This window comes from Pithys albifrons, chromosome 2 (genome assembly GCF_047495875.1).
Source record: "Pithys albifrons albifrons isolate INPA30051 chromosome 2, PitAlb_v1, whole genome shotgun sequence".
Classification (NCBI taxonomy): Eukaryota; Metazoa; Chordata; class Aves; order Passeriformes; family Thamnophilidae; genus Pithys; species Pithys albifrons.
The window spans coordinates 117,622,330-117,639,753 of record NC_092459.1 but is presented as its reverse complement, the minus strand read 5'-3'; the positions used below and the strand labels follow the sequence as shown (position 1 = coordinate 117,639,753).

At 50.5% G+C, this 17,424-nt stretch overlaps 3 protein-coding genes and 1 long non-coding RNA gene across 5 annotated transcripts in view; 2 read left to right on the top strand and 2 right to left on the bottom strand.

Annotated features, from left to right (window-relative positions):
• Window positions 1-1,305: 1,305 nt before the first annotated feature.
• MALL (mal, T cell differentiation protein like) lies at window positions 1,306-4,624 on the top strand. Its single transcript, XM_071582266.1, has 4 exons — window positions 1,306-1,670; window positions 2,856-3,023; window positions 3,647-3,775; window positions 4,109-4,624. Exons 1-4 carry the CDS (start codon window positions 1,569-1,571, stop codon window positions 4,169-4,171), a joined length of 462 nt encoding a protein of 153 aa, XP_071438367.1. The 5' UTR covers window positions 1,306-1,568; the 3' UTR covers window positions 4,172-4,624.
• On the bottom strand, window positions 4,395-14,200 carry ASB3 (ankyrin repeat and SOCS box containing 3). Of its 2 annotated transcripts, none has more exons than XM_071582262.1 (10): window positions 14,062-14,200; window positions 13,362-13,570; window positions 12,139-12,297; window positions 11,149-11,261; window positions 10,640-10,775; window positions 10,271-10,448; window positions 8,534-8,731; window positions 7,594-7,845; window positions 6,503-6,633; window positions 4,395-5,627 (listed from the first exon to the last, which is right to left on the bottom strand). In XM_071582262.1, the coding sequence occupies exons 2-10, from the start codon at window positions 13,555-13,557 to the stop codon at window positions 4,843-4,845; spliced, it is 2,148 nt and encodes a 715-aa protein (XP_071438363.1). In that variant the 5' UTR covers window positions 13,558-13,570; window positions 14,062-14,200; the 3' UTR covers window positions 4,395-4,842. The 2 variants fall into 2 exon arrangements, with proteins under 2 accessions (XP_071438363.1, XP_071438362.1); XM_071582261.1 differs by having other exon boundaries at window positions 14,106-14,200.
• CHAC2 (ChaC glutathione specific gamma-glutamylcyclotransferase 2) overlaps window positions 14,170-17,424 on the top strand; it is a 5,757-nt gene continuing 2,502 nt past the window's right edge. The window contains exons 1-2 of the mRNA XM_071582269.1: window positions 14,170-14,347; window positions 16,145-16,180. Of these exons, the coding sequence (XP_071438370.1) occupies window positions 14,213-14,347; window positions 16,145-16,180 (171 nt within the window). The 5' untranslated portion in view covers window positions 14,170-14,212. The remainder of the gene's footprint in view (window positions 14,348-16,144; window positions 16,181-17,424) is intronic.
• Window positions 14,223-17,424, bottom strand: part of LOC139668130 (uncharacterized) — a 7,261-nt gene continuing 4,059 nt past the window's right edge. The window contains exon 3 of the long non-coding RNA XR_011696979.1: window positions 14,223-14,388. This is a non-coding gene — a long non-coding RNA (uncharacterized lncRNA). The remainder of the gene's footprint in view (window positions 14,389-17,424) is intronic.

Sequence of the window (17,424 nt, the reverse complement as noted above, 5' to 3'; positions counted from 1 at the left end):
GTGTAACACTAACTTTTGACTTTGCAACATTAGACAAGGCTCTGGTTGTCCATCAGTACCTGTTGTAGCCACACCGAGTGTTGTATTTTCCGAAGCTGAGGCAGCATTTTTCAGCACTTTGCCCCTCTCTTGTGCAGTTTCCATTTAATTTCCAGTGTTGTTTAATCGGGATGAACAAAAGGCTCTTTGTCCCAGTCCCCCGGCAGGCTGGGAGCAGGGAAGGGAAATAGCAGAGATCCTTAAGAATGCTGCTGAGCAAGGACAGCCAGGGGAGGGGAAAAATCCTCTCTTGCCCAATCTGTGGACAGCAGGTTCCTCCATTTTTAGACTGTTTGCCTGTTTTTCTCCCCCAGTCAGGGGAACTGGTGCTCCCTCCGTGCTGACCCCTGTGCTGGCTGCCCTTCCCTGAGCACTTTGTGACCACAGGCTCTGCGTGCTGCCATTACAGGGGGGAAGTTCTTCATCTGGTTTCTCTTTAGTGCTGGAGCATCTGGATGTTCCTGCAGGGTGATGGGGACGTTGCCACCGTGTCTGATGAGATATCTGGGCAGAGTCACACATGGACTTAAGCCCAGGCCAGGCACAGTTTTGTCAGGTGGGAAATGGTTTAAAACAAGATCTTTCAAGCACAGTGCACGGAGCCCCAAACCAGCTCCCAGTGGAGCACATGGTAACTTGAGCCTCCAGAAATCCCAGAGCATTTCCTCTGGCCAAGGAAGGGCTCAGATAAGAGACATGGATTTGATCTTTGGTCTGTGTTGCACAAGGCTTGGCACGGAAGTGAAGCTGCTGGGGCATCACCTGGCTCTCCTAACACAGATGGGATATCTTACTGGGACAGTGTCCTCCTCCTGCTGGAGTTAGTGAGGTCATTCTGTCCTCTCTGGGTCACCTTCAGCCTTTCATCTCACCAGGTTTTAGGGAGTTCTGGGGTGAGGCAGAGCCTGCTGGATGAAGCATCAAGTGCTTCCTGAATCCAAAGCGCATCTGCCAGGAGGCAGAAATGCCAGCAGCATTCCTTCAAACCTTTCTGGGCACCTGGGAGCTCAGGGGCAAACTCTCCTGGCATGTTCTGGGGTGCTGTCTGTCCAAACTGCTCACCTGCCAGTCGGTCTCCAAAGGCTGGATGCACCTGGAGGGTGTGGAGGGGCCTGACATGAACAGGGAGCAGAAACCTGAACAGAGAGGGGAGGAGGCAACAACAGTGCAAGGGAAATATTTTGAGCTTGGCAGTGTGCCGAGGACAACTGTTTGCAGGAAACATCTCTGCCGGTGCCGTGGAGGAGTTTTTTCCTTTCCCCCGTGGGCAATGACCTTGAGCTGCCGGTGTGGCGGGCGCCGGGGTCCTGGTGCTGTGCCATCCTTGGGAGGGGGCACGTGAAGACGCTGTACATCCTTGGGAGGGGGCACGTGAAGACGCAGCCCCAGGCGGGTGCCGAGGGCTCCGGGGCACGGTGCCAGCCAGGGCTGGTTCCTGTGCTTACGTCCCGCGGGTGTGTCCCTTAAAGCCCGGTGCGGGCGAGTGGGAGCTGAGCCGAGCGATCCTGGTGTGTGTCAGCTGAGGAGACATGGCCTCGGTGGGTCCCTCCACAGCCTCCACGCAGCCCGCTCTGCCCTCCGGACCCGCCGTCTTCAAAACCATCCCCTACGCCTTCATCCTGCCTGAGATCGTGAGTATCCCGTGCTCCGCCGCGCTCTGGCACCCGGCTGGCGGCTGAAATCCTGGGAGAGCCCCCAAACCATCCCAAGGACAGCAGGAATGGGAAGTAACACCTTGTCTGTGAGCCTGTACGGAATGCACAAAGCTGGTGTTCACCATGGGGTATTTTGGAACGGCCTGAGGATGAGAACACTGCAGCTCCATCCCGGAGTCTCTGGCTGCCGTGGGACTGGGAGCGGCTGGAGAGCTGCTGGCTGCTCCTGGGCACAAGCAACCCTGGCCAGCACATGGGAATTGCTTGAAAATGAAGGGAATTTCACTCTCCCTATCAAGCCTTTGTCTGTATCTGTCCTGTATCGACTCTTCCCAGGGCTTCAAGGCAGTTGGGCGTCTTCGGATGTGTGACATTCCATGATTCTTTCGGTTGCTTATGGGTCCAGAGGGCATCCAGTGGCACTGGCTGCGATAACAGCTGGTGTACTTTGACACTGGGCTGGCGACCCACACCCCCTGCTCCACAGGCACAATCCCTGCTGTGCCCACCAGTGGGCTCAGCTCCCCACAGCAGTTCCCAGGGTCTCACCCACCAGAGCTGGGATGGCACAGGGCAGCACGGGCTCATCCCCATAGCCCTGGTGCTGTTTGTGCACTGTAAATATTTTGGGTGTATCTAGAGCAAGTGACTCACTCCGAGCTGGTGTGGGGAGTTGTGAGGAGAGTTGTGAGCGGAGTTGAGTTGTGAGGGGAGTTGAGTGGGTCGTGAGGAGAGGAGGGTCGTGAGGACAGGAGGGTCGTGAGGACAGGAGGGTCGTGAGCAGGATTCTGAGCAGGGTTTGTGTGGGATTCCAAGCTCTGGAGATGAACGAGCGGGCAGGGGCAGGCCGGGCCGAGCCGGGTCGATGCCATGGTGGCCCATTCACCTTTCCCAGATAGAAGCATATTTTCTGGCTTCTGCAGCAAATGCCTCAGGGTGAGACATTTCCTTGTGTGGAAAGCAGCAGCAAACCTCTCCCTTTGGTGGGAACGCTCACTTCCCCTGAGTGCTGAGGGAAGCTGGGGCCGCTGTCGTGCCAGGATGCTCTGGGAAGGATGCAGGGCTTCCTCTGGCTGCTGGGCCAGCCCAGGAGGGCCCTGGGGAGCAGAAGGAGCTTTCCTCAGCCCGCACTCACCCAAGGCGCCCGTTTGTCCCCGGCAGCTCTGCGGGACCTGGGTGTGGATCCTCGTGGCTGCTACCTCGGTGTCCCTGCCGCTGCTGCAGGGATGGGTGATGTACGTGTCCCTCACCTCCTGCCTCATCTCCCTGTTGCTCCTCCTGAGCTACCTCCTGGGCCTGCACAGGAACAGCGAGAACTGGAAAGTGCTGGTAAGGAGGGCCGGGCCAGCGGCAGGGGTTGGCAGTGTGGGGGCAGGATCCCCATGGCTGGTGACCAACCAGCCCCTTCCTCCTCCTGGAGGTGCTGGGGGAGCTGTGCTGTGCCAGTGCAGGGCTGCCCGGTGGGCTCTGTCCCTGCCCTGCCCGGGAAGTTCTGTCACTGCCCTGCCCGGGGGGTTCCCGTCCCTGCCCTGCCCCAGGGGGTTCCGTCCCTACCCTGCCCTGCCCGGGGGGTTCCATCCCTGCCCTGCCCGGGGGGTTCCATCCCTGCCCTGCCCGCGGGGTTCCATCCCTGCCCTGCCCGGGGGGTTCCATCCCTGCCCTGCCCGGGGGGTTCCATCCCTGCCCTGCCCAGGGGGTTCCATCCCTGCCCTGCCCAGGGGGTTCCATCCCCGCCCTGCCCAAGGGGTTCTGTCCCTGTCCTGCCCGGAGGTTTCCATCCCTGCCTGGGAGTTTCCATCCCTGCCCTGCCTGGAGTGTTCCGTCCCTGCCCTGCCTGGGGGGCTTTGTCCCTGCCCTGCCCTGCCTGGGGGCTTCCATCCCTGCCCTGCCCAGGTTCAGTCCCTGCCCTGCCCGGTGTGTCCCACTGGGCACTCACCCGTGCCTCCCTGCAGGACAGCCTGTACCACGGTGCCACGGCCATCCTGTACATGAGCGCCGCTGTCCTGCAGGCCAATGCCACCATCACGTCTGAGACTGGCATCAACTCGCCGCTCTACTACCAACTCAACACTGCAGCGTCGGTGAGTGGGCCCAGAGCACCCCACAGGCTGCAGGGCACACAGGCCCCTCAGGAGGGGCAGCAGCAAATCTCCAACCACAGCAGGGCCACCACAAGGCCAGCAGTGGCTCACTGGGCAGAGCTTCAGCTCCACACCTCGGATGTGTTGTGCAGCCACCATGAGCTTCCAGGGTCCACCTTGCATAGCCAGGTCTTGGCAAAAGCTGGGAACTTTGCCTCTTCTCTGAGGCTGGAGAGCTCGACGCTGGGAGGCTTCTCCATGTGGAGAGCACTGGGAGGAGGTGGGGTTGGACTCGCCCAGCTGACCCCAATTTTTGCTCTTCCTCTCGTGCAGTTCTTCGCCTTCCTCACGGCCTTCCTGTACATCCTCCACGCCTTCAGCATCTACTACCAGTGATCCAAGAGCTTCTCCTCGGCAGGACAAGGGCTTTCCAGTGAGGGATCCCACTGTCCTCCCCAAGGTGTCCCTGCCCAGCTCTGGGGACAGCAGGTCCTTCTTCACTTCACCAAAGGAGGGACTTTTGTTGACACGTGTTGGTGCTCATGGGGACATTTCCTGCCTTGTCCAGAGGCTGTGCAAGAGCAGGGACTAGGCACAGGCTCCAAGCCTCCAACTCCAACATTTGGGCAACTATTGAAGACCAAGGGAAGAAAAAACCAGAAACCCACTGTTCCTTCAGCAAACAATTTCCTTTCTTATGTTATTTGCCTTTCTCTGGTTCAGCTACATTCCTCCCCAACACATAAATTGGCAACATAACACAGTACCGTGTTCCTTGACTGTCAGACTGTTCCATTTGCTAAAGGCTGTACCTAGAATAAAGCATGGCCTGACAGATTTTTACCACTCTGTAAGCTGTGTTCATTGAATAAGCTCATTTTACTCTCCAGTTAGAAAAACCCCCAGAAAATATTCACTTAGAAAACTACAACAGACTTTTTAAACAAGTAACTCATAGAACAAAATATTGAGTTTGCTCAAAAACCACGTGCAAACTGGGCCTTTGTGAACTTCTCTTCTACTGTAACAGAAGAGAGACACTTTTACTGGTACAAAAGGAAGAAGAATTAATCCAAGAGGTATCTGCAGCTGTGTCTCCTCATTGCCATGGGAACCCCTGCTGAGTCCTGGCACTGGCAGTGCCGCTGTGGAGCGCTGGTGTTCTGGAGGGTTGCCCTCTGTGTGCCCTCAGCCGGGCAGGGAGAGGCAACAGCAGGGGCAGGGACAGCAGGGGCAGGGGCAGCAGCAGGGGCAGCAGCAGGGGCAGCAGGGGCAGGGGCAGCAGCGGCAGCAGGGGCAGCAGCAGCAGGGACAGGGGCAGCAGCAGCAGGGGCAGCAGCAGGGGCAGCAGCAGGGGCAGCAGCAGGGGCAGCAGCAGGGGCAGCAGGGGCAGGGGCAGCAGCGGCAGGGGCAGCAGCGGCAGCAGGGGCAGCAGCAGCAGGGGCAGGGACAGCAGCAGCAGGGGCAGGGACAGCAGCAGCAGGGGCAGCAGCAGCAGCAGGGGCAGCAGGGGCAGGGGCAGCAGGGGCAGGGGCAGCAGGGGCAGCAGCGGCAGCAGGGGCAGGGACAGCAGCGGCAGGGGCAGCAGCGGCAGGGGCAGCAGCGGCAGGGGCAGGGGCAGCAGCGGCAGGGGCGGCAGGGGCAGCAGGGGCAGGGGCAGCAGCACCGCCCTGCTCGCTCCACAGACGCTGGGGCACGGCCTGGGCTCGCAGCACGTCGCGGTACAGCAGGTACTCCTGCAGGCACAGGGGCAGCGGCAGCGCCCGCACCACACGCTCCGCCGGCAGCCGCTCGCTCCTCAGCAGGGCCCACACCCGCAGCCGGCACAGGTGGGACAGCGGCGCCAGGGAGGCTGCAAAACCAAACCCAGGTCAGGCAGGGACGGGGCATGGCCTGCAGTGCCCTGATCCCGGTGATAGAACGAGCAGAGCCCTCCAGAGAGAGGGGAGTTGTCATCCTTGAGCCCTTCCCGTTCCCCTTCCTTTGTCTCCACTGGTCCCCCCACACCTCGCTTTCCCTCTTCAGCTTTAGTTACTGGATGCTCTTAGAACACAAAAAAGGAAACAAAGAGGCAATTTCATCTCAATTTCCCCAAATAAACCAGGTTTTTTTTAACTCTAAAACATCCTCATTAGCTTCAAACACTCCAAAGGTTTGAAGTATTCTTGTAGGGGTGACAAGGTGTGTGTATGGATCTCCTAATGACTGATGTGACTGATGAATGCATCCTTAAGGGTGCATTCATTAATTACCTCAGACATCAGGAGATACACACACACACTGTCACCCCTACATATTATTAAATAACATTGTCACACATTTCCAAAATTCCCATAGACCTTCTAAGGAAGAATTTGCTTTGGAAGGAGCCACTACCAGACCCCAGAGCACAAGTTTTCAGTCACCAATGCACGACCTGCGTGTTAAAGCCTCTTTTCTGAAGGGTGAACTGACAAAAATTCCTGGACAACCAGCTGCATCTTTTTGGCTGACCACATTTTTGATTAGATTTGATTTTTTGTGGTTTGTATCTTAACTACTGTCCAAAGCTTACAGAACAGGACAGGACCTCCACTGGTGTCCTGGGTTAGTTAGACCCAGATGCAAATCAAATTAAACAAATAAAACATAACTAAGTCCCATTGATAATCCTCCCTTAAATAGCCCCACTGCCAGCCTGGGAGCTGGCACACACTCAGACTTTTTCCTCCTGCCTCTGTTGCTTACCAAAGTGGCTCTTGGGAAGCCAGGTGAACTCCTTGGATTGGGAAAGGTGCTGCTCCACCCCTGCAGGAAGTCTGCTCCAATTCAGGAACTCCAGGAGGAAACTAAGGACACGGTCACGTGCAGAGAGAATCCTGAGGAACAACAACTCCCCTCAAACACCATTTTACACAACAGCAAAACATGAGAACAACAGAAGGAAAGCTTTTTTAACACATCCTTAACAACCCTCATCCCATGTCTAGAAACAGGAAGCCGTTACAGAGAAATCCAAAGTGACTCTGACAGCACAACCTTTACTAATGTCATTTTATCTGGCTCCATTTCTTTCCAAAAGTAAGTTACTTTTCTACATTATGGTGTGTTTAAACAAAGGAAGTGATTGGCATAAAAGTATTTGGGAGTTAGGAAAGAAAATAACAAAAAGCATCATGTGTGATACACAAGGACAATGAGATTTTAGTCACACAGTTGCAGCTTGTAGTGTTTCCTACAGCCAGCAGAAAATGCAGATACTTCAGAACTTTAAATACAACTTTAGTTCTGTAGTGTTTCATTAAATAGAGAACATCACCAAGCCACCATGTGTATGTGGAAAAACTTAAAAAAAAACCAAAACCAATCCCAGACTGGAACTTTTGCCACATTGTTTTGTTTAACAATCTTGAACTGCATCCGTTTCCTCTCCTCCCAGCCTTGGTCTGGCTTCACTTCCCATTTGCTTCCCATCCCTCCTGACCTATTACTCCTCTTTGAAATTCTCCTTACCATTGCTGGATTCCAGTATTACACACAGACAAAACTCCAGCTAAATTTGGGGGCTATTAAGAGATGTTCTGTACAAAAGCTGGGCAGTGAGGCCTTTTTCTGGGGTAGTGATAAAACAACCTCCACTCTGGCTTTCTTCCTCCATCAAACTGTTTTCCTGGCTCCAAACGTTCGGTGGGAAGGATTTATTTCAGCCTTCCCACAGACCCTGCCATTCCTGCTGGTGCCAATTGCTCCTCCAGGGCCGTGCTGAGCCAGCCCTCACTCCTGACAGCTTTGCACATCAGCACGGGCTGTTCCAGCAAACCACACCCAGCTCTGCTCACCAGGACTGACACATGAAATGCACGGGATCAAAGCCAGCCAGGAGCAGGCAGGGCAGCCATTCCTTGTACTGCTTCTGCCCTTTCTTGCTGCAGTGGATGAAATGCGGTAATTCCTCCCCTGAGGGCAGGGGACAGCCCAGCTTCAGGAAGTGCCGAAACAAAGCAAACTGCTTGTTGAACAGGCACTGGCCGAGGTTAATGGCTCGCAGGGTGATCCCGTACTTCAGGAGAACATCGGCCAAGTGAAAACACCTGGAACAGGGGAATGAATGGGCATCCTGTTAGTTCTGCCTCAGAAAGCGTCTACCACTTTCTACACCCAGCTGTACTTGCAGGCAGCTATGCGTTTGAAAGCAAAACTATCTACTAAAATTCTTCTATCACTATCCATTACAACAAGGTACTAAGATAACAACTGAGATCATGAGTGTTAATTAGTGTGCTGCTTTTCAGCTAATGACTAGAGGGCACATTACTTCAGGGAAGTGGTGATATCTGTTACCTGCCCATTTACAGGACATTACTAAATTCTTTATTATTAAGCAAAACCCAGAGAGAATGGGAAAAACAACATCCCAGGACTTTTAAAGGCAACTTCCCAGGAGCATGCCATGAACTGAACTCCCCACTAACAAACCCAATGAATTTAGAGGCAGCACCTGAGCCACAAATTTTGATCCATATACATGGAACACTCTGTTAGAATCTGGGGTTCCAGAAGATTTAAAAGCCTTTACTGAAGATGTTTTCCTTAATGCAGCACCCAAGGCACAGAGCAGGACTTGACATTAATATTCCCAAGGAGCAGTGGCTGAAAAGGGGGAACTAAACAGAATTCTGGAAAAGCATTAAATGAGAGACAGCAATTGAGGGAGAAAGGCAGGAAACTGCACGCTTCAAATCAGTTCAATAGAAGCAGGAAGAAGTGAGATTTCCTTACTCTTTTTCGAAGATCCTGCACATGGGGGACCTGAAGCCAAAGGCAGGGCACTCCTGGGCATCTGGGCTGAAGCCCCGCTCGAGCAGCAGCTCCAAACACTCTCTGCTCCCCCCGCCGATGGCCGAGTACACCGGGCTCACCTTGCCCTCGGCCCTGTCACAGCTCCGCTCCGTGACCGGGATGAGCAGCTCCAGGATCCTGCAAGTGTTCCCAGCACCTGCTTTGGCATCTCGGGCAATCACCCATTTGAAATACACAGTCACTTTGCACACAGTCATTGCAACTTTGGAAGAAACTCCTGGGGGGGTTTCACTCCTGAGTTTGCATAGCACAACCTCTGTAATTCCATACACAAACCCTCGGCACACCCTGTGCTTTGGCATGGGTTTAGGCTACAAATAAATATTTCAATCCTAACCAGGGTTCTTTTGCAGTGTGCAGTTCTTTTCCAACATGTGTGTTGATGAGAAGCAGCTCTGCTCTTTCCTTGTGCTTTGTGCTACAGAGAATGTGGTTTGCAAGCTATTTTATTGCCGTATGTGATTGAGGGGGTGTCCAGGGAAGTGTTTTAGGTGGTTGTGTTTCTAGTTACTAGTTTTTTGTTTCTAGTTTCTGTCTGTCGTGAGAGTGGGATACTCTGCTGTATTGAAACTTAAGTTTGGTGTGCTTGTCTCTGTAAAATGTGTTTTGTGCTGGTTTCTTTTGGAGTCTTTAGTAATCAATTAAATACAATCTTGTAGCTAAACGCAAAACCCACAATAACTGTCACATACTTGTATTAATAAATGTTATTTCGGGAGCTGTTGTGGGAAAGTTCTTTTCTTGCTATTAAGTATGGTTTCATATCAGAGGTTACAAACCCTTCCAACCCGTGTGCTATCCATGTTCAGTAGGCAGTGTTGGGTGCATAGGGCTCTGATTTCTTGGAGACACTTATATAGCTTATATAGCTGTAAGTTCTCCCTGGCTTAAGTGTGGTCTCATATCAGGGGTCAGAAACCCCTCCAACCTGTGTGCTATCCATGTTCAGTAGGCAGTGTTGGGTGCATAAGGCTCTAATTTCTTGGAGATGCTTATATAGCTGTAAGTTCTCCCTGGCTTAAGTGTGGTCTCATATCAGAGGTCAGAAATCCCTCCAACCTGTGTGCTATCCTTAGCTCGGTAGGCAGTGTTGGTTCCATAAGGCTCTGATTGCCTGGAGATGCTTATATAGCTATTAAGTTCTCCCTGGCTTAAGTGTGGTCTCATACCAGGGGTCAGAAACCCCTCCAACATGTGTGCTGTCCATGGTCAGTAGGCAGTGTTGGGTACATAAGGATCTGATTGTCTGGAGGCGTTTATTGCTAATAAGTTCTCCCTGGCTTAAGTGTGGTCCTTACAGGGGAGTCAAAAATCTTTCCAGCCAGTGTTCTGTCCAGACTCAACAGGCAGTGCTGGGCTCATAAAGCTTTGATTGCTCCAAGGATGCTTATAGCCAATAACTTTATATTAATACAGGTGGGAATAGAAGTCTTTGCATGTCTGTCTCTCCCCCCTTTCTTGTGACACCCATCCAACCCTGCTCTCTGCCAGTTTGAAAGAGACAACTAACAAACATTTAAAATATCAAAATAATTATGACTTCTAAACTACAAATCCGTTTGAACACTCCTTTGTCTTCCTTTTAGGGCTGAACTTCCTCTTTGGGGCTTAGATTTGTGTCTCAGAACCTCCTGAACACCCTTTCCCACCACCCACCTGACATGGCCCATTTCGGCCGCAGCGTGGATGGGCAGCTGCCACTGGTCCTTGTCGCAGTAGAGGTTGGGGTCTGCCCCCTGTGCCAGCAGCAGCTGCACACACTGCAGGTGCCCCTCCTGGGCAGCAATCAGCAGGGGGGTGGCTCTGTCCTCGGCCTGGCAGTTCAGGTCTGCTCCTGATGCACAACAACATCAAAGTCACGCTCAGCACTCATTATTTCTCAATTAACAAGTTTCTCACAGCATAAAGGAAGGAAAAAAAAACCCAACCAACTAAAATCTCAAACTACATTCAAGAGCAGAAGTGAAATTGCATTGAGTGACAGTTGCTGAAGGTTTAGGAAGGGAAATGAAGGCTCCTGGTTACCGTGGGACACGAGCAGCCTCAAGCTCTCCAGCTGGCCATACTGAGCAGCAACAAACAGGGGCGTAACTCCAAAGTCATCCCTGCAGTCCTTGATTGCCCCTTTCTCCAGCAGAATTTCCATTATGTCAGTGGAACCCTGAAATAAGTATTTGCACTCTTAACCAACAGAAAAGCAAGGAAATTACACAGTCTGTTTCTCCCCACACATTCCAAACTGAAATAAGGAAAGACACAATATATTCAGCATTACAAAGAGGGATGAAAAATTAATGGTAAAACAAAGCAGATAAGTTTAAATTAATTGATCACATTTGCTCATTTACATGATACATACAAATGGTAATCAAAGAGGTTTATTAGAATCATTAAGCCAACATATTTGTAACTACAACTTGATGATGCTCAGGTCGGTTAGGAAAAATTACCCAATAAAAATGCAATAAAATAAGTAAATTACCACTCAGAATACACCAGTTACATGGAAATCATAGGGTGTGCTGACAGGTTACCTGAAAAGAAGCTTGGTGCAAAGAATTCCATCCAGACCAACAATGAGGGCCTTCAACATTTGCTCCGTGTTGGAGCAGAAACTTCACGACCTCTACATGTTTACTTTTAACAGCTTCAACAGAACAGTAATGAAAAAAAGGAAAAATAATTGTTACTAAAGCACTGTAAAAAGAAAGAATTTAAACATTTGCATTTAAGAACTCAAAAGGCCTCACTGCCAACTTCCTGCATCACAATTCTTTTAAACTGCTCTTGTATCTCCTTACTGCCTTTTGTGTCTACGCCCCAAAACAGTGTTGGAGAATGGGAATTTATCCAAAGTTTTCAGTTAGACTTGTTAAAACACCACAGGTAACAAAAACAAGTTTCTCTTCTCCCTCTTTCCCATGGAACATGGAGACAGTTCCACAACAGACAATCCACAGGGATACCCAAATTCCTACAATCTTTGACCAGACTTGGAAACAAAGGTAACAGAGACCTGTGATGTTTGCCTGGGCATGGAGGGGAAAAAATAAACATATTTAATCAGATGGTTTAGACCCTGAGGAGTCATTCTTTAAAGCATTTAATTAGGTCCAATGTAAATCACAGAAAAAAAATGCTAAAACAATGGACCTTAAGTGTTAAACTAGGAATGACACTTAAAAAGCAAGTCTTTTCTTATAAGAAAGGAGGAGCTAAAAAATCAAAAAGACTTAAAACAGCCTGACACAGATATAAACTTGTACTTCCTAAAGCTTTTGTGTACTAGAAATAAAGAAGACGTGATGCAGCAAACCTGTCTGGGTTTAGAGGATTTTTTCTTAAACAATGCCTGAAACAGATTTATCCATAAATAAAAGGTAATTTGCAGTTCTCTGAGTCTAAAGCCTGGCATTAAGACTCCATACACATGGCCCGTGGCAGGTGGTGAGTGAACGCTGGAGAGCTCAAACTCAGAGCAGTGTGAGTTCCAGCTGGGGGTTTGGGGTTCCAGGGAGGCTCACCCAAGAAGAGCGGGGTGGTGGCATCGGTGGTGACACTGTTGGGGTCAGCGCCAGCCTCCAGGAGCACACGCAGACACTCCCCGGAGCCGTGGGAAGCCGAGAGGTGCAGGGCACACAGCCCCTCGAACGTCCTCGAGTGGATGTAGTCATCAGATGGGGCTGGGGAGGGACGAGGGGGCAAAGAGGGGGGTTTGGCAGGGAATTACAAACTGCAGCTATGTTAGAAAAGAAGGGAGTTATGGGAGATGTGAGGCCTGGCAATGTGCTGGTATCTCCTCTTTCACATGTCACAGTGAACCACAACGTGCCAATTCCTCTGTACCACAGCTGTGTGAGGAGTGTGAATGGATTTGTGTCAGTAAAACCAACGAGTTATTGGAGCTCCTACAGTGACATGACAAGAAACACATGGCCAGCCAATTAAACAAAAATTCCACCTAACACCCACATGGAGAGATAAAGAGGATAGTGTTAAATTACTTTAACTCCTATCATTTTGTCAAGGACCACATGAATTGTCACCCAGGCACTCAGCAATAGGACAAGGGGGCATGGGCTTAAGCTCTGCCAGGGGAAAGTGAAGTTGGAGAGCAGAAAAAAATTCTTTGCAGAGAGAGTGCTTAGGCATTGGAATGGGCTGCCCAGAGAGGGGGTGGACTCCCCATCCCTGGAGGTTTTTAATCTGAGATTGGCCGTGGCACTGAGTGCCATGATCTGGTAAAGGGACAGGAAATGGCCCAAGGGTTGGACTTGATGATCTTAGAGGTCTTTTCCAACCCAATCCATTCTATGATTCTGTGATAAGAGTTAAACTTTCCCACATCTAAGGGGAGCAGAATTTATGGCGGGGTTATGACTAAGGCTGTAAAAGTAACTTAGCTATAGTAGTACATGTTAAACTGCTTAACAATGTACTTAGAATGTTTATACATGAGTCTAATGAATATGTATATAGAGACTAAATAAATTTTGGAGTTACACTGTGTTCAGTGAGAGATGGTGAAACAATATTTGTGTCCGTCGCACTCAGCGAGCTGAAACTGCTTTTATCATATAATAAATTCTAACTAAAAACCCATGACATTGAGACTACGTTTCTCACAGCTGTGAAACCACACAGAAATTCCCTAAACAAGTAAGAACAGGATAAATCTCTGTCCTTGCTATTTTCTACAACAGGGTAACTGAGCAGAAAACGCCACCATGTCCCACGTCCCGCTCACCTGCCTGGAGGAGCAGCCTCAGGCACTCCGGGGAGTTGTGTGCTGCCGCCTCGTGCAGGGGCACCCAGCCCCTGTTATCGGCAACGTCCAGGCTGTACCCCTGAGCAATTAATTTCCCCAGCATTTCAGCATCCCCCTGTCTGGCTGCCAGGCCCACGGCCGAGCACCGGTCGGAATAGGCTTCAGTGAAATCCATCCTCGGGGTGAACCTGCAGGGAGAGGAGGGGAAAAGAGATGCACATTGGCACAGTTTCTGTAAGCAAGGTTTGTGTTTGTTTTGTGGAGGCTTTGGTGCGGTTTGTGGGGTTGGCAGATGGTTGGTTGTGGGCCTTGGCAGAAGGTGGTTGCTTGGGGGGTTTGGGGGAGAGGTGGCTGCTTGGGGGGGTTGGGGAGAGAGGGTTTTTTTGGGTTTTGGGGAGAGAGGGTTGTTTGGGGAGGTGATTTTTGGGGAGGTTTGCAGAGGTGGTTGTTTGGCAAGTTTGGGGAGGTGTTTTTTGGGGGGTTTGGGAAGGTGTTTGATAGGGGAAGGTGGTTGTTTGGGGGGTTTGGGGAGGTGGTTGTTAGGGGGATTTGGGGGAGAGAGGGTTGTTTGGGGGACGTGGTTGTTTGGGGGAGGTTTTGGTTAGGGATAACCGGTCCCCTCAAGCAGCAGCCCCAGAGGCACCACCCGCCCTGCCGGAGCCCCGTGGCCGGTACCCACCCGTGCCAGTCCCAGCCCGTGTCCGTGCCGGGGCCGTTACCCACCCGTGCCGTGCCTGTCCCGGGGCCGTTCCCAGCCCGTGCCCGTTCCACCCGTGCCGGAGCCGCCCCGCGGCTGCGCGCAGGCCCCGGCGGGGCCGGGCCGGGCCGCCATGTGGGTGTTCGGCTACGGATCCCTGATCTGGAAGGTGGATTTCCCGTACCAGGAGAAGCTGGTGGGCAGCGTCCGCGGCTACAGCCGCCGCTTCTGGCAGGGCAGCACCGACCACCGCGGCGTGCCGGGCAAGGTGAGCGGGCGGGGAGCGCGGCCCGTCCGGGAGCGGCGGAGCTGCAGCCAACAACAAACAAACAGCACAACAGGGGTCAGGCAGGGGCGCAGGAACAGCCTGTTTGTTATTCGGGGCCGTAACACCCGGGGAGAGCCCTGGCCAGGGTGCCAGGCTGTGCACAGGCAGCGGGAAAAGGCAGCGACCACCTCGCGGTGTTCACAGAATCACAGAATCGATTGGGGTGGAAACACCTCCGAGATCGAGTCCAACCTGTTCCACCCCCGGGGTGAAAAGTCAGGGATGAGGAGACACCTAACAGCTGTTTGGAAAGGGAGAAAAATTAAAAACCAGCACGAAAAAGAAACTAAAACTGCCAGGGGAGCGTTGCCAATGTCACAGGGGAGCGAGGAGAGCGAGTGAGCCGCAGCCAGGACTGCACTGGAATAGCGCTTTAAAACAGCTCCTGCTCCGGGAAAAAAGCTGAAGGATTATTTGAAAATAGCAGCCTGCGGTGTGTGGCGTGGGAGAAAGTGCCATGTAGGTGTAAATAACAGTAAATAACAGAATAAAATAACTCGCACGGCGCTTAAAGATAACGTGGCTGGAGCCGCAGCTGCGCCCTCGGTCGTGACACACGATAAAGAACAGCGGGAAAAGGAGGAAAAAGGGGAAGCACCGCTCTGTAAAACACTCAGCAACCTGCACATTAGTTGTGGTTAAAAAGGCGTCTCAGAGGAATATTTCTCATAGTACAAATACTAAGTAATTCCTGTATCAATAAGTGGTTATTTGTTCCTTGGTGTTTGTTTTGGGGAGCTGCGGGCAAGCCAAGGGCTCTGAATACACTGAATATTCCCCCGCCCTTCCTGAGCACACAGATCCTTGTCCCACCACACAGCCCACCTGAACACAAAGTACGTCCCCTCCTCTGGAATCAGATTAATTTAGATGAAAGTTAAAGAATTTAGGCTGTGGTTATACAACAAAAAGTTGTTTCCACCACGGAATGGCTCTTTAAATCCGTAATTTACAAAAATCCTCCTCACCCGTGTGGAGTGTACAAGTTATGGATGCATTAATAGCTATGGAAGAACTTTCCAAAAGGAATATCTGAGTTATCTTTGATGGATCCTGGGAACAGACCTCTTTCTCCTCAGGAATCATTTAGTGTTCATGTAGTTTTGTTGCCTTATTTTATCAGATCAGGAATAGATGGCTCATGCTGGGAGAGAACTAATTCAGTGCCAAAATTAGCAATTTTAAACTGCAGATGTAGTTCAACAGAGGGGTTTATGTTTTAAAACTTTGTATAATTAATTTCAACTATTTTATTTCCAGTATTTACACAATGGCTTCTTAATCTTCCTACAAGAAATAACTTACGGGGAAAAATAAGCCATTTTAAGGTATCCTCCCTCTGTCCAAGGGCTCCTTAGGATAGTTTTACATTAACAAAACTCTTAATTATCACTGCTACCGTACCATTAATTAATTACCACTGTTTTAAACTGGAATAGAATTGAGCCTGGACAGTAAATATAAAGCAAGGGTGTTCAAACCCTCCCCATTTCTGACTGCCCTTCATTTGATCTCTGTGTTGCAGACACTGTCCACTCAGAATTTAACAGTTTGTTTATCAAAAGCTATTCTCAGAAAATATTTATACTGGATCTGGACCTTATTGGGATTGTCCTGACTTAGTTCTCTGAGCCTTTCTCTCCTCTCCATTGTTCTTTTCTGGCTTTGTTTTGGTTTTGCTCATGATTTAGGGTAAAAGCCTCTAACTGAGTTTTGATTTCTCCTTTTGAATTCTAGCCTGGAAGAGTTGTGACTCTGGTTGAAGATGCTGAGGTACAGAATTCCTGTCTGTGTGTCCAGAATGTCCTGTTGCATTCCCATTCCATTAATTTTTGCTTCTCTATAAGCAAATAATTAGGCTATAATTCTTTAGGGGAAAGTTCTCTCAGTGTTTCTTGAAGTTACACCAATGGCTCTTGATTGAGATAATTAATCTAAGCTAAGAACTTGGTAGCTGGGTCTGTTATTTTGAAATATATACATTTAAAATACATAAATATTTAAAATATAAATATTTTAAATATTTTCTGTAATAGTCACTTTGGCCATACAGTTGTAAGATGCACAATTTGATATAAATATATATCAACCATATATATATATAATTTGATATAAACATCAAGTGGTATGACAGCTCTGCTGTAATTTCAGCTTCACCTCCTGCAGCTGAACAAGGTGTCCCTGATTGTGAAGGTATCTCAGCAGGCCACAGCACTGCAGAGGTTTAACAGGTGTAGGTGACACTCAGGGCCTTGGCAATGAAACTGTGACCACACACAAAAAGGACCTGACCAAAACTGCTTTGAATTCAGCACTGTTTACATTTGTAATTTTCAGATAGAAGTTTTGTGAGGGCAGGGAGATATTTCTGTCCTTTTTGCCAGCTCCTCAGCAGTTTGTACCAAGGCTGTTCACCAGTTCAGATGTTACATAACAAAAAACTGCTTTGTCAGAAATACTCAGCACTGGCAAGGAGGTTGATCAATTTGTGCAATCACTGAATAAAGAACCAGCTGTGGGGCTGCAAAAGGGAAGAAAAGGAGCAAAAAGAGTTTTCATAGAATCATAGAATGGATTGGGTTGGAAAAGACCTCCAAGATCATCAAGTCCAACCCTTGGGCCAACTCCAGTCCCTTTACCAGATCATGGCACTCAGCGCCACGGCCAATCTCAGCTGAAAAACCTCCAGGGATGGGGAATCCACCCCCTCTCTGGGCAGCCCATTCCAGTGCCTGAGCACTCTCTCTGTGAAGAATTTTTTCTGCTCTCCAACTTCACTTTCCCCTGGCAGAGCTTGAGCCCATCGTGCCCCCTTGTCCTATTGCTGAGTGCCTGGGAGAAGAGACCAACCCCCAGCTGGCCAGAACTTCCCTTCAGGCAGTTCCAGACAGTGCTGAGGTCACCTCTGAGCCTCCTCTTCTCCAGGCTGAACACCCCCAGCTCCCTCAGCCTCTCCCCACAGCACTTGTGCTCCAGTCCCTTCTCCAGTCTTGTTGCTCTTCTCTTCTGAGTTGGGT

Excerpts from the sequence above, each read along its gene's own strand:
- MALL (XM_071582266.1), top strand. The coding sequence starts at position 1,569 with ATGGCCTCGGTGGGTCCCTCCACAGCCTCCACGCAGCCCGCTCTGCCC. Across the intron at positions 3,024-3,646 it reads GCGAGAACTGGAAAGTGCTG|GACAGCCTGTACCACGGTGC; the intron begins GTAAGGAGGGCC and ends GCCTCCCTGCAG. Across the intron at positions 3,776-4,108 it reads AACTCAACACTGCAGCGTCG|TTCTTCGCCTTCCTCACGGC; the intron begins GTGAGTGGGCCC and ends CCTCTCGTGCAG.
- ASB3 (XM_071582262.1), bottom strand. The coding sequence starts at position 13,557 with ATGGATTTCACTGAAGCCTATTCCGACCGGTGCTCGGCCGTGGGCCTG. Across the intron at positions 11,262-12,138 it reads CACCACCCCGCTCTTCTTGG|CTGTTAAAAGTAAACATGTA; the intron begins GTGAGCCTCCCT and ends GTTCTGTTGAAG. Across the intron at positions 10,449-10,639 it reads GAGGCTGCTCGTGTCCCACG|GAGCAGACCTGAACTGCCAG; the intron begins GTAACCAGGAGC and ends GTTGTGCATCAG.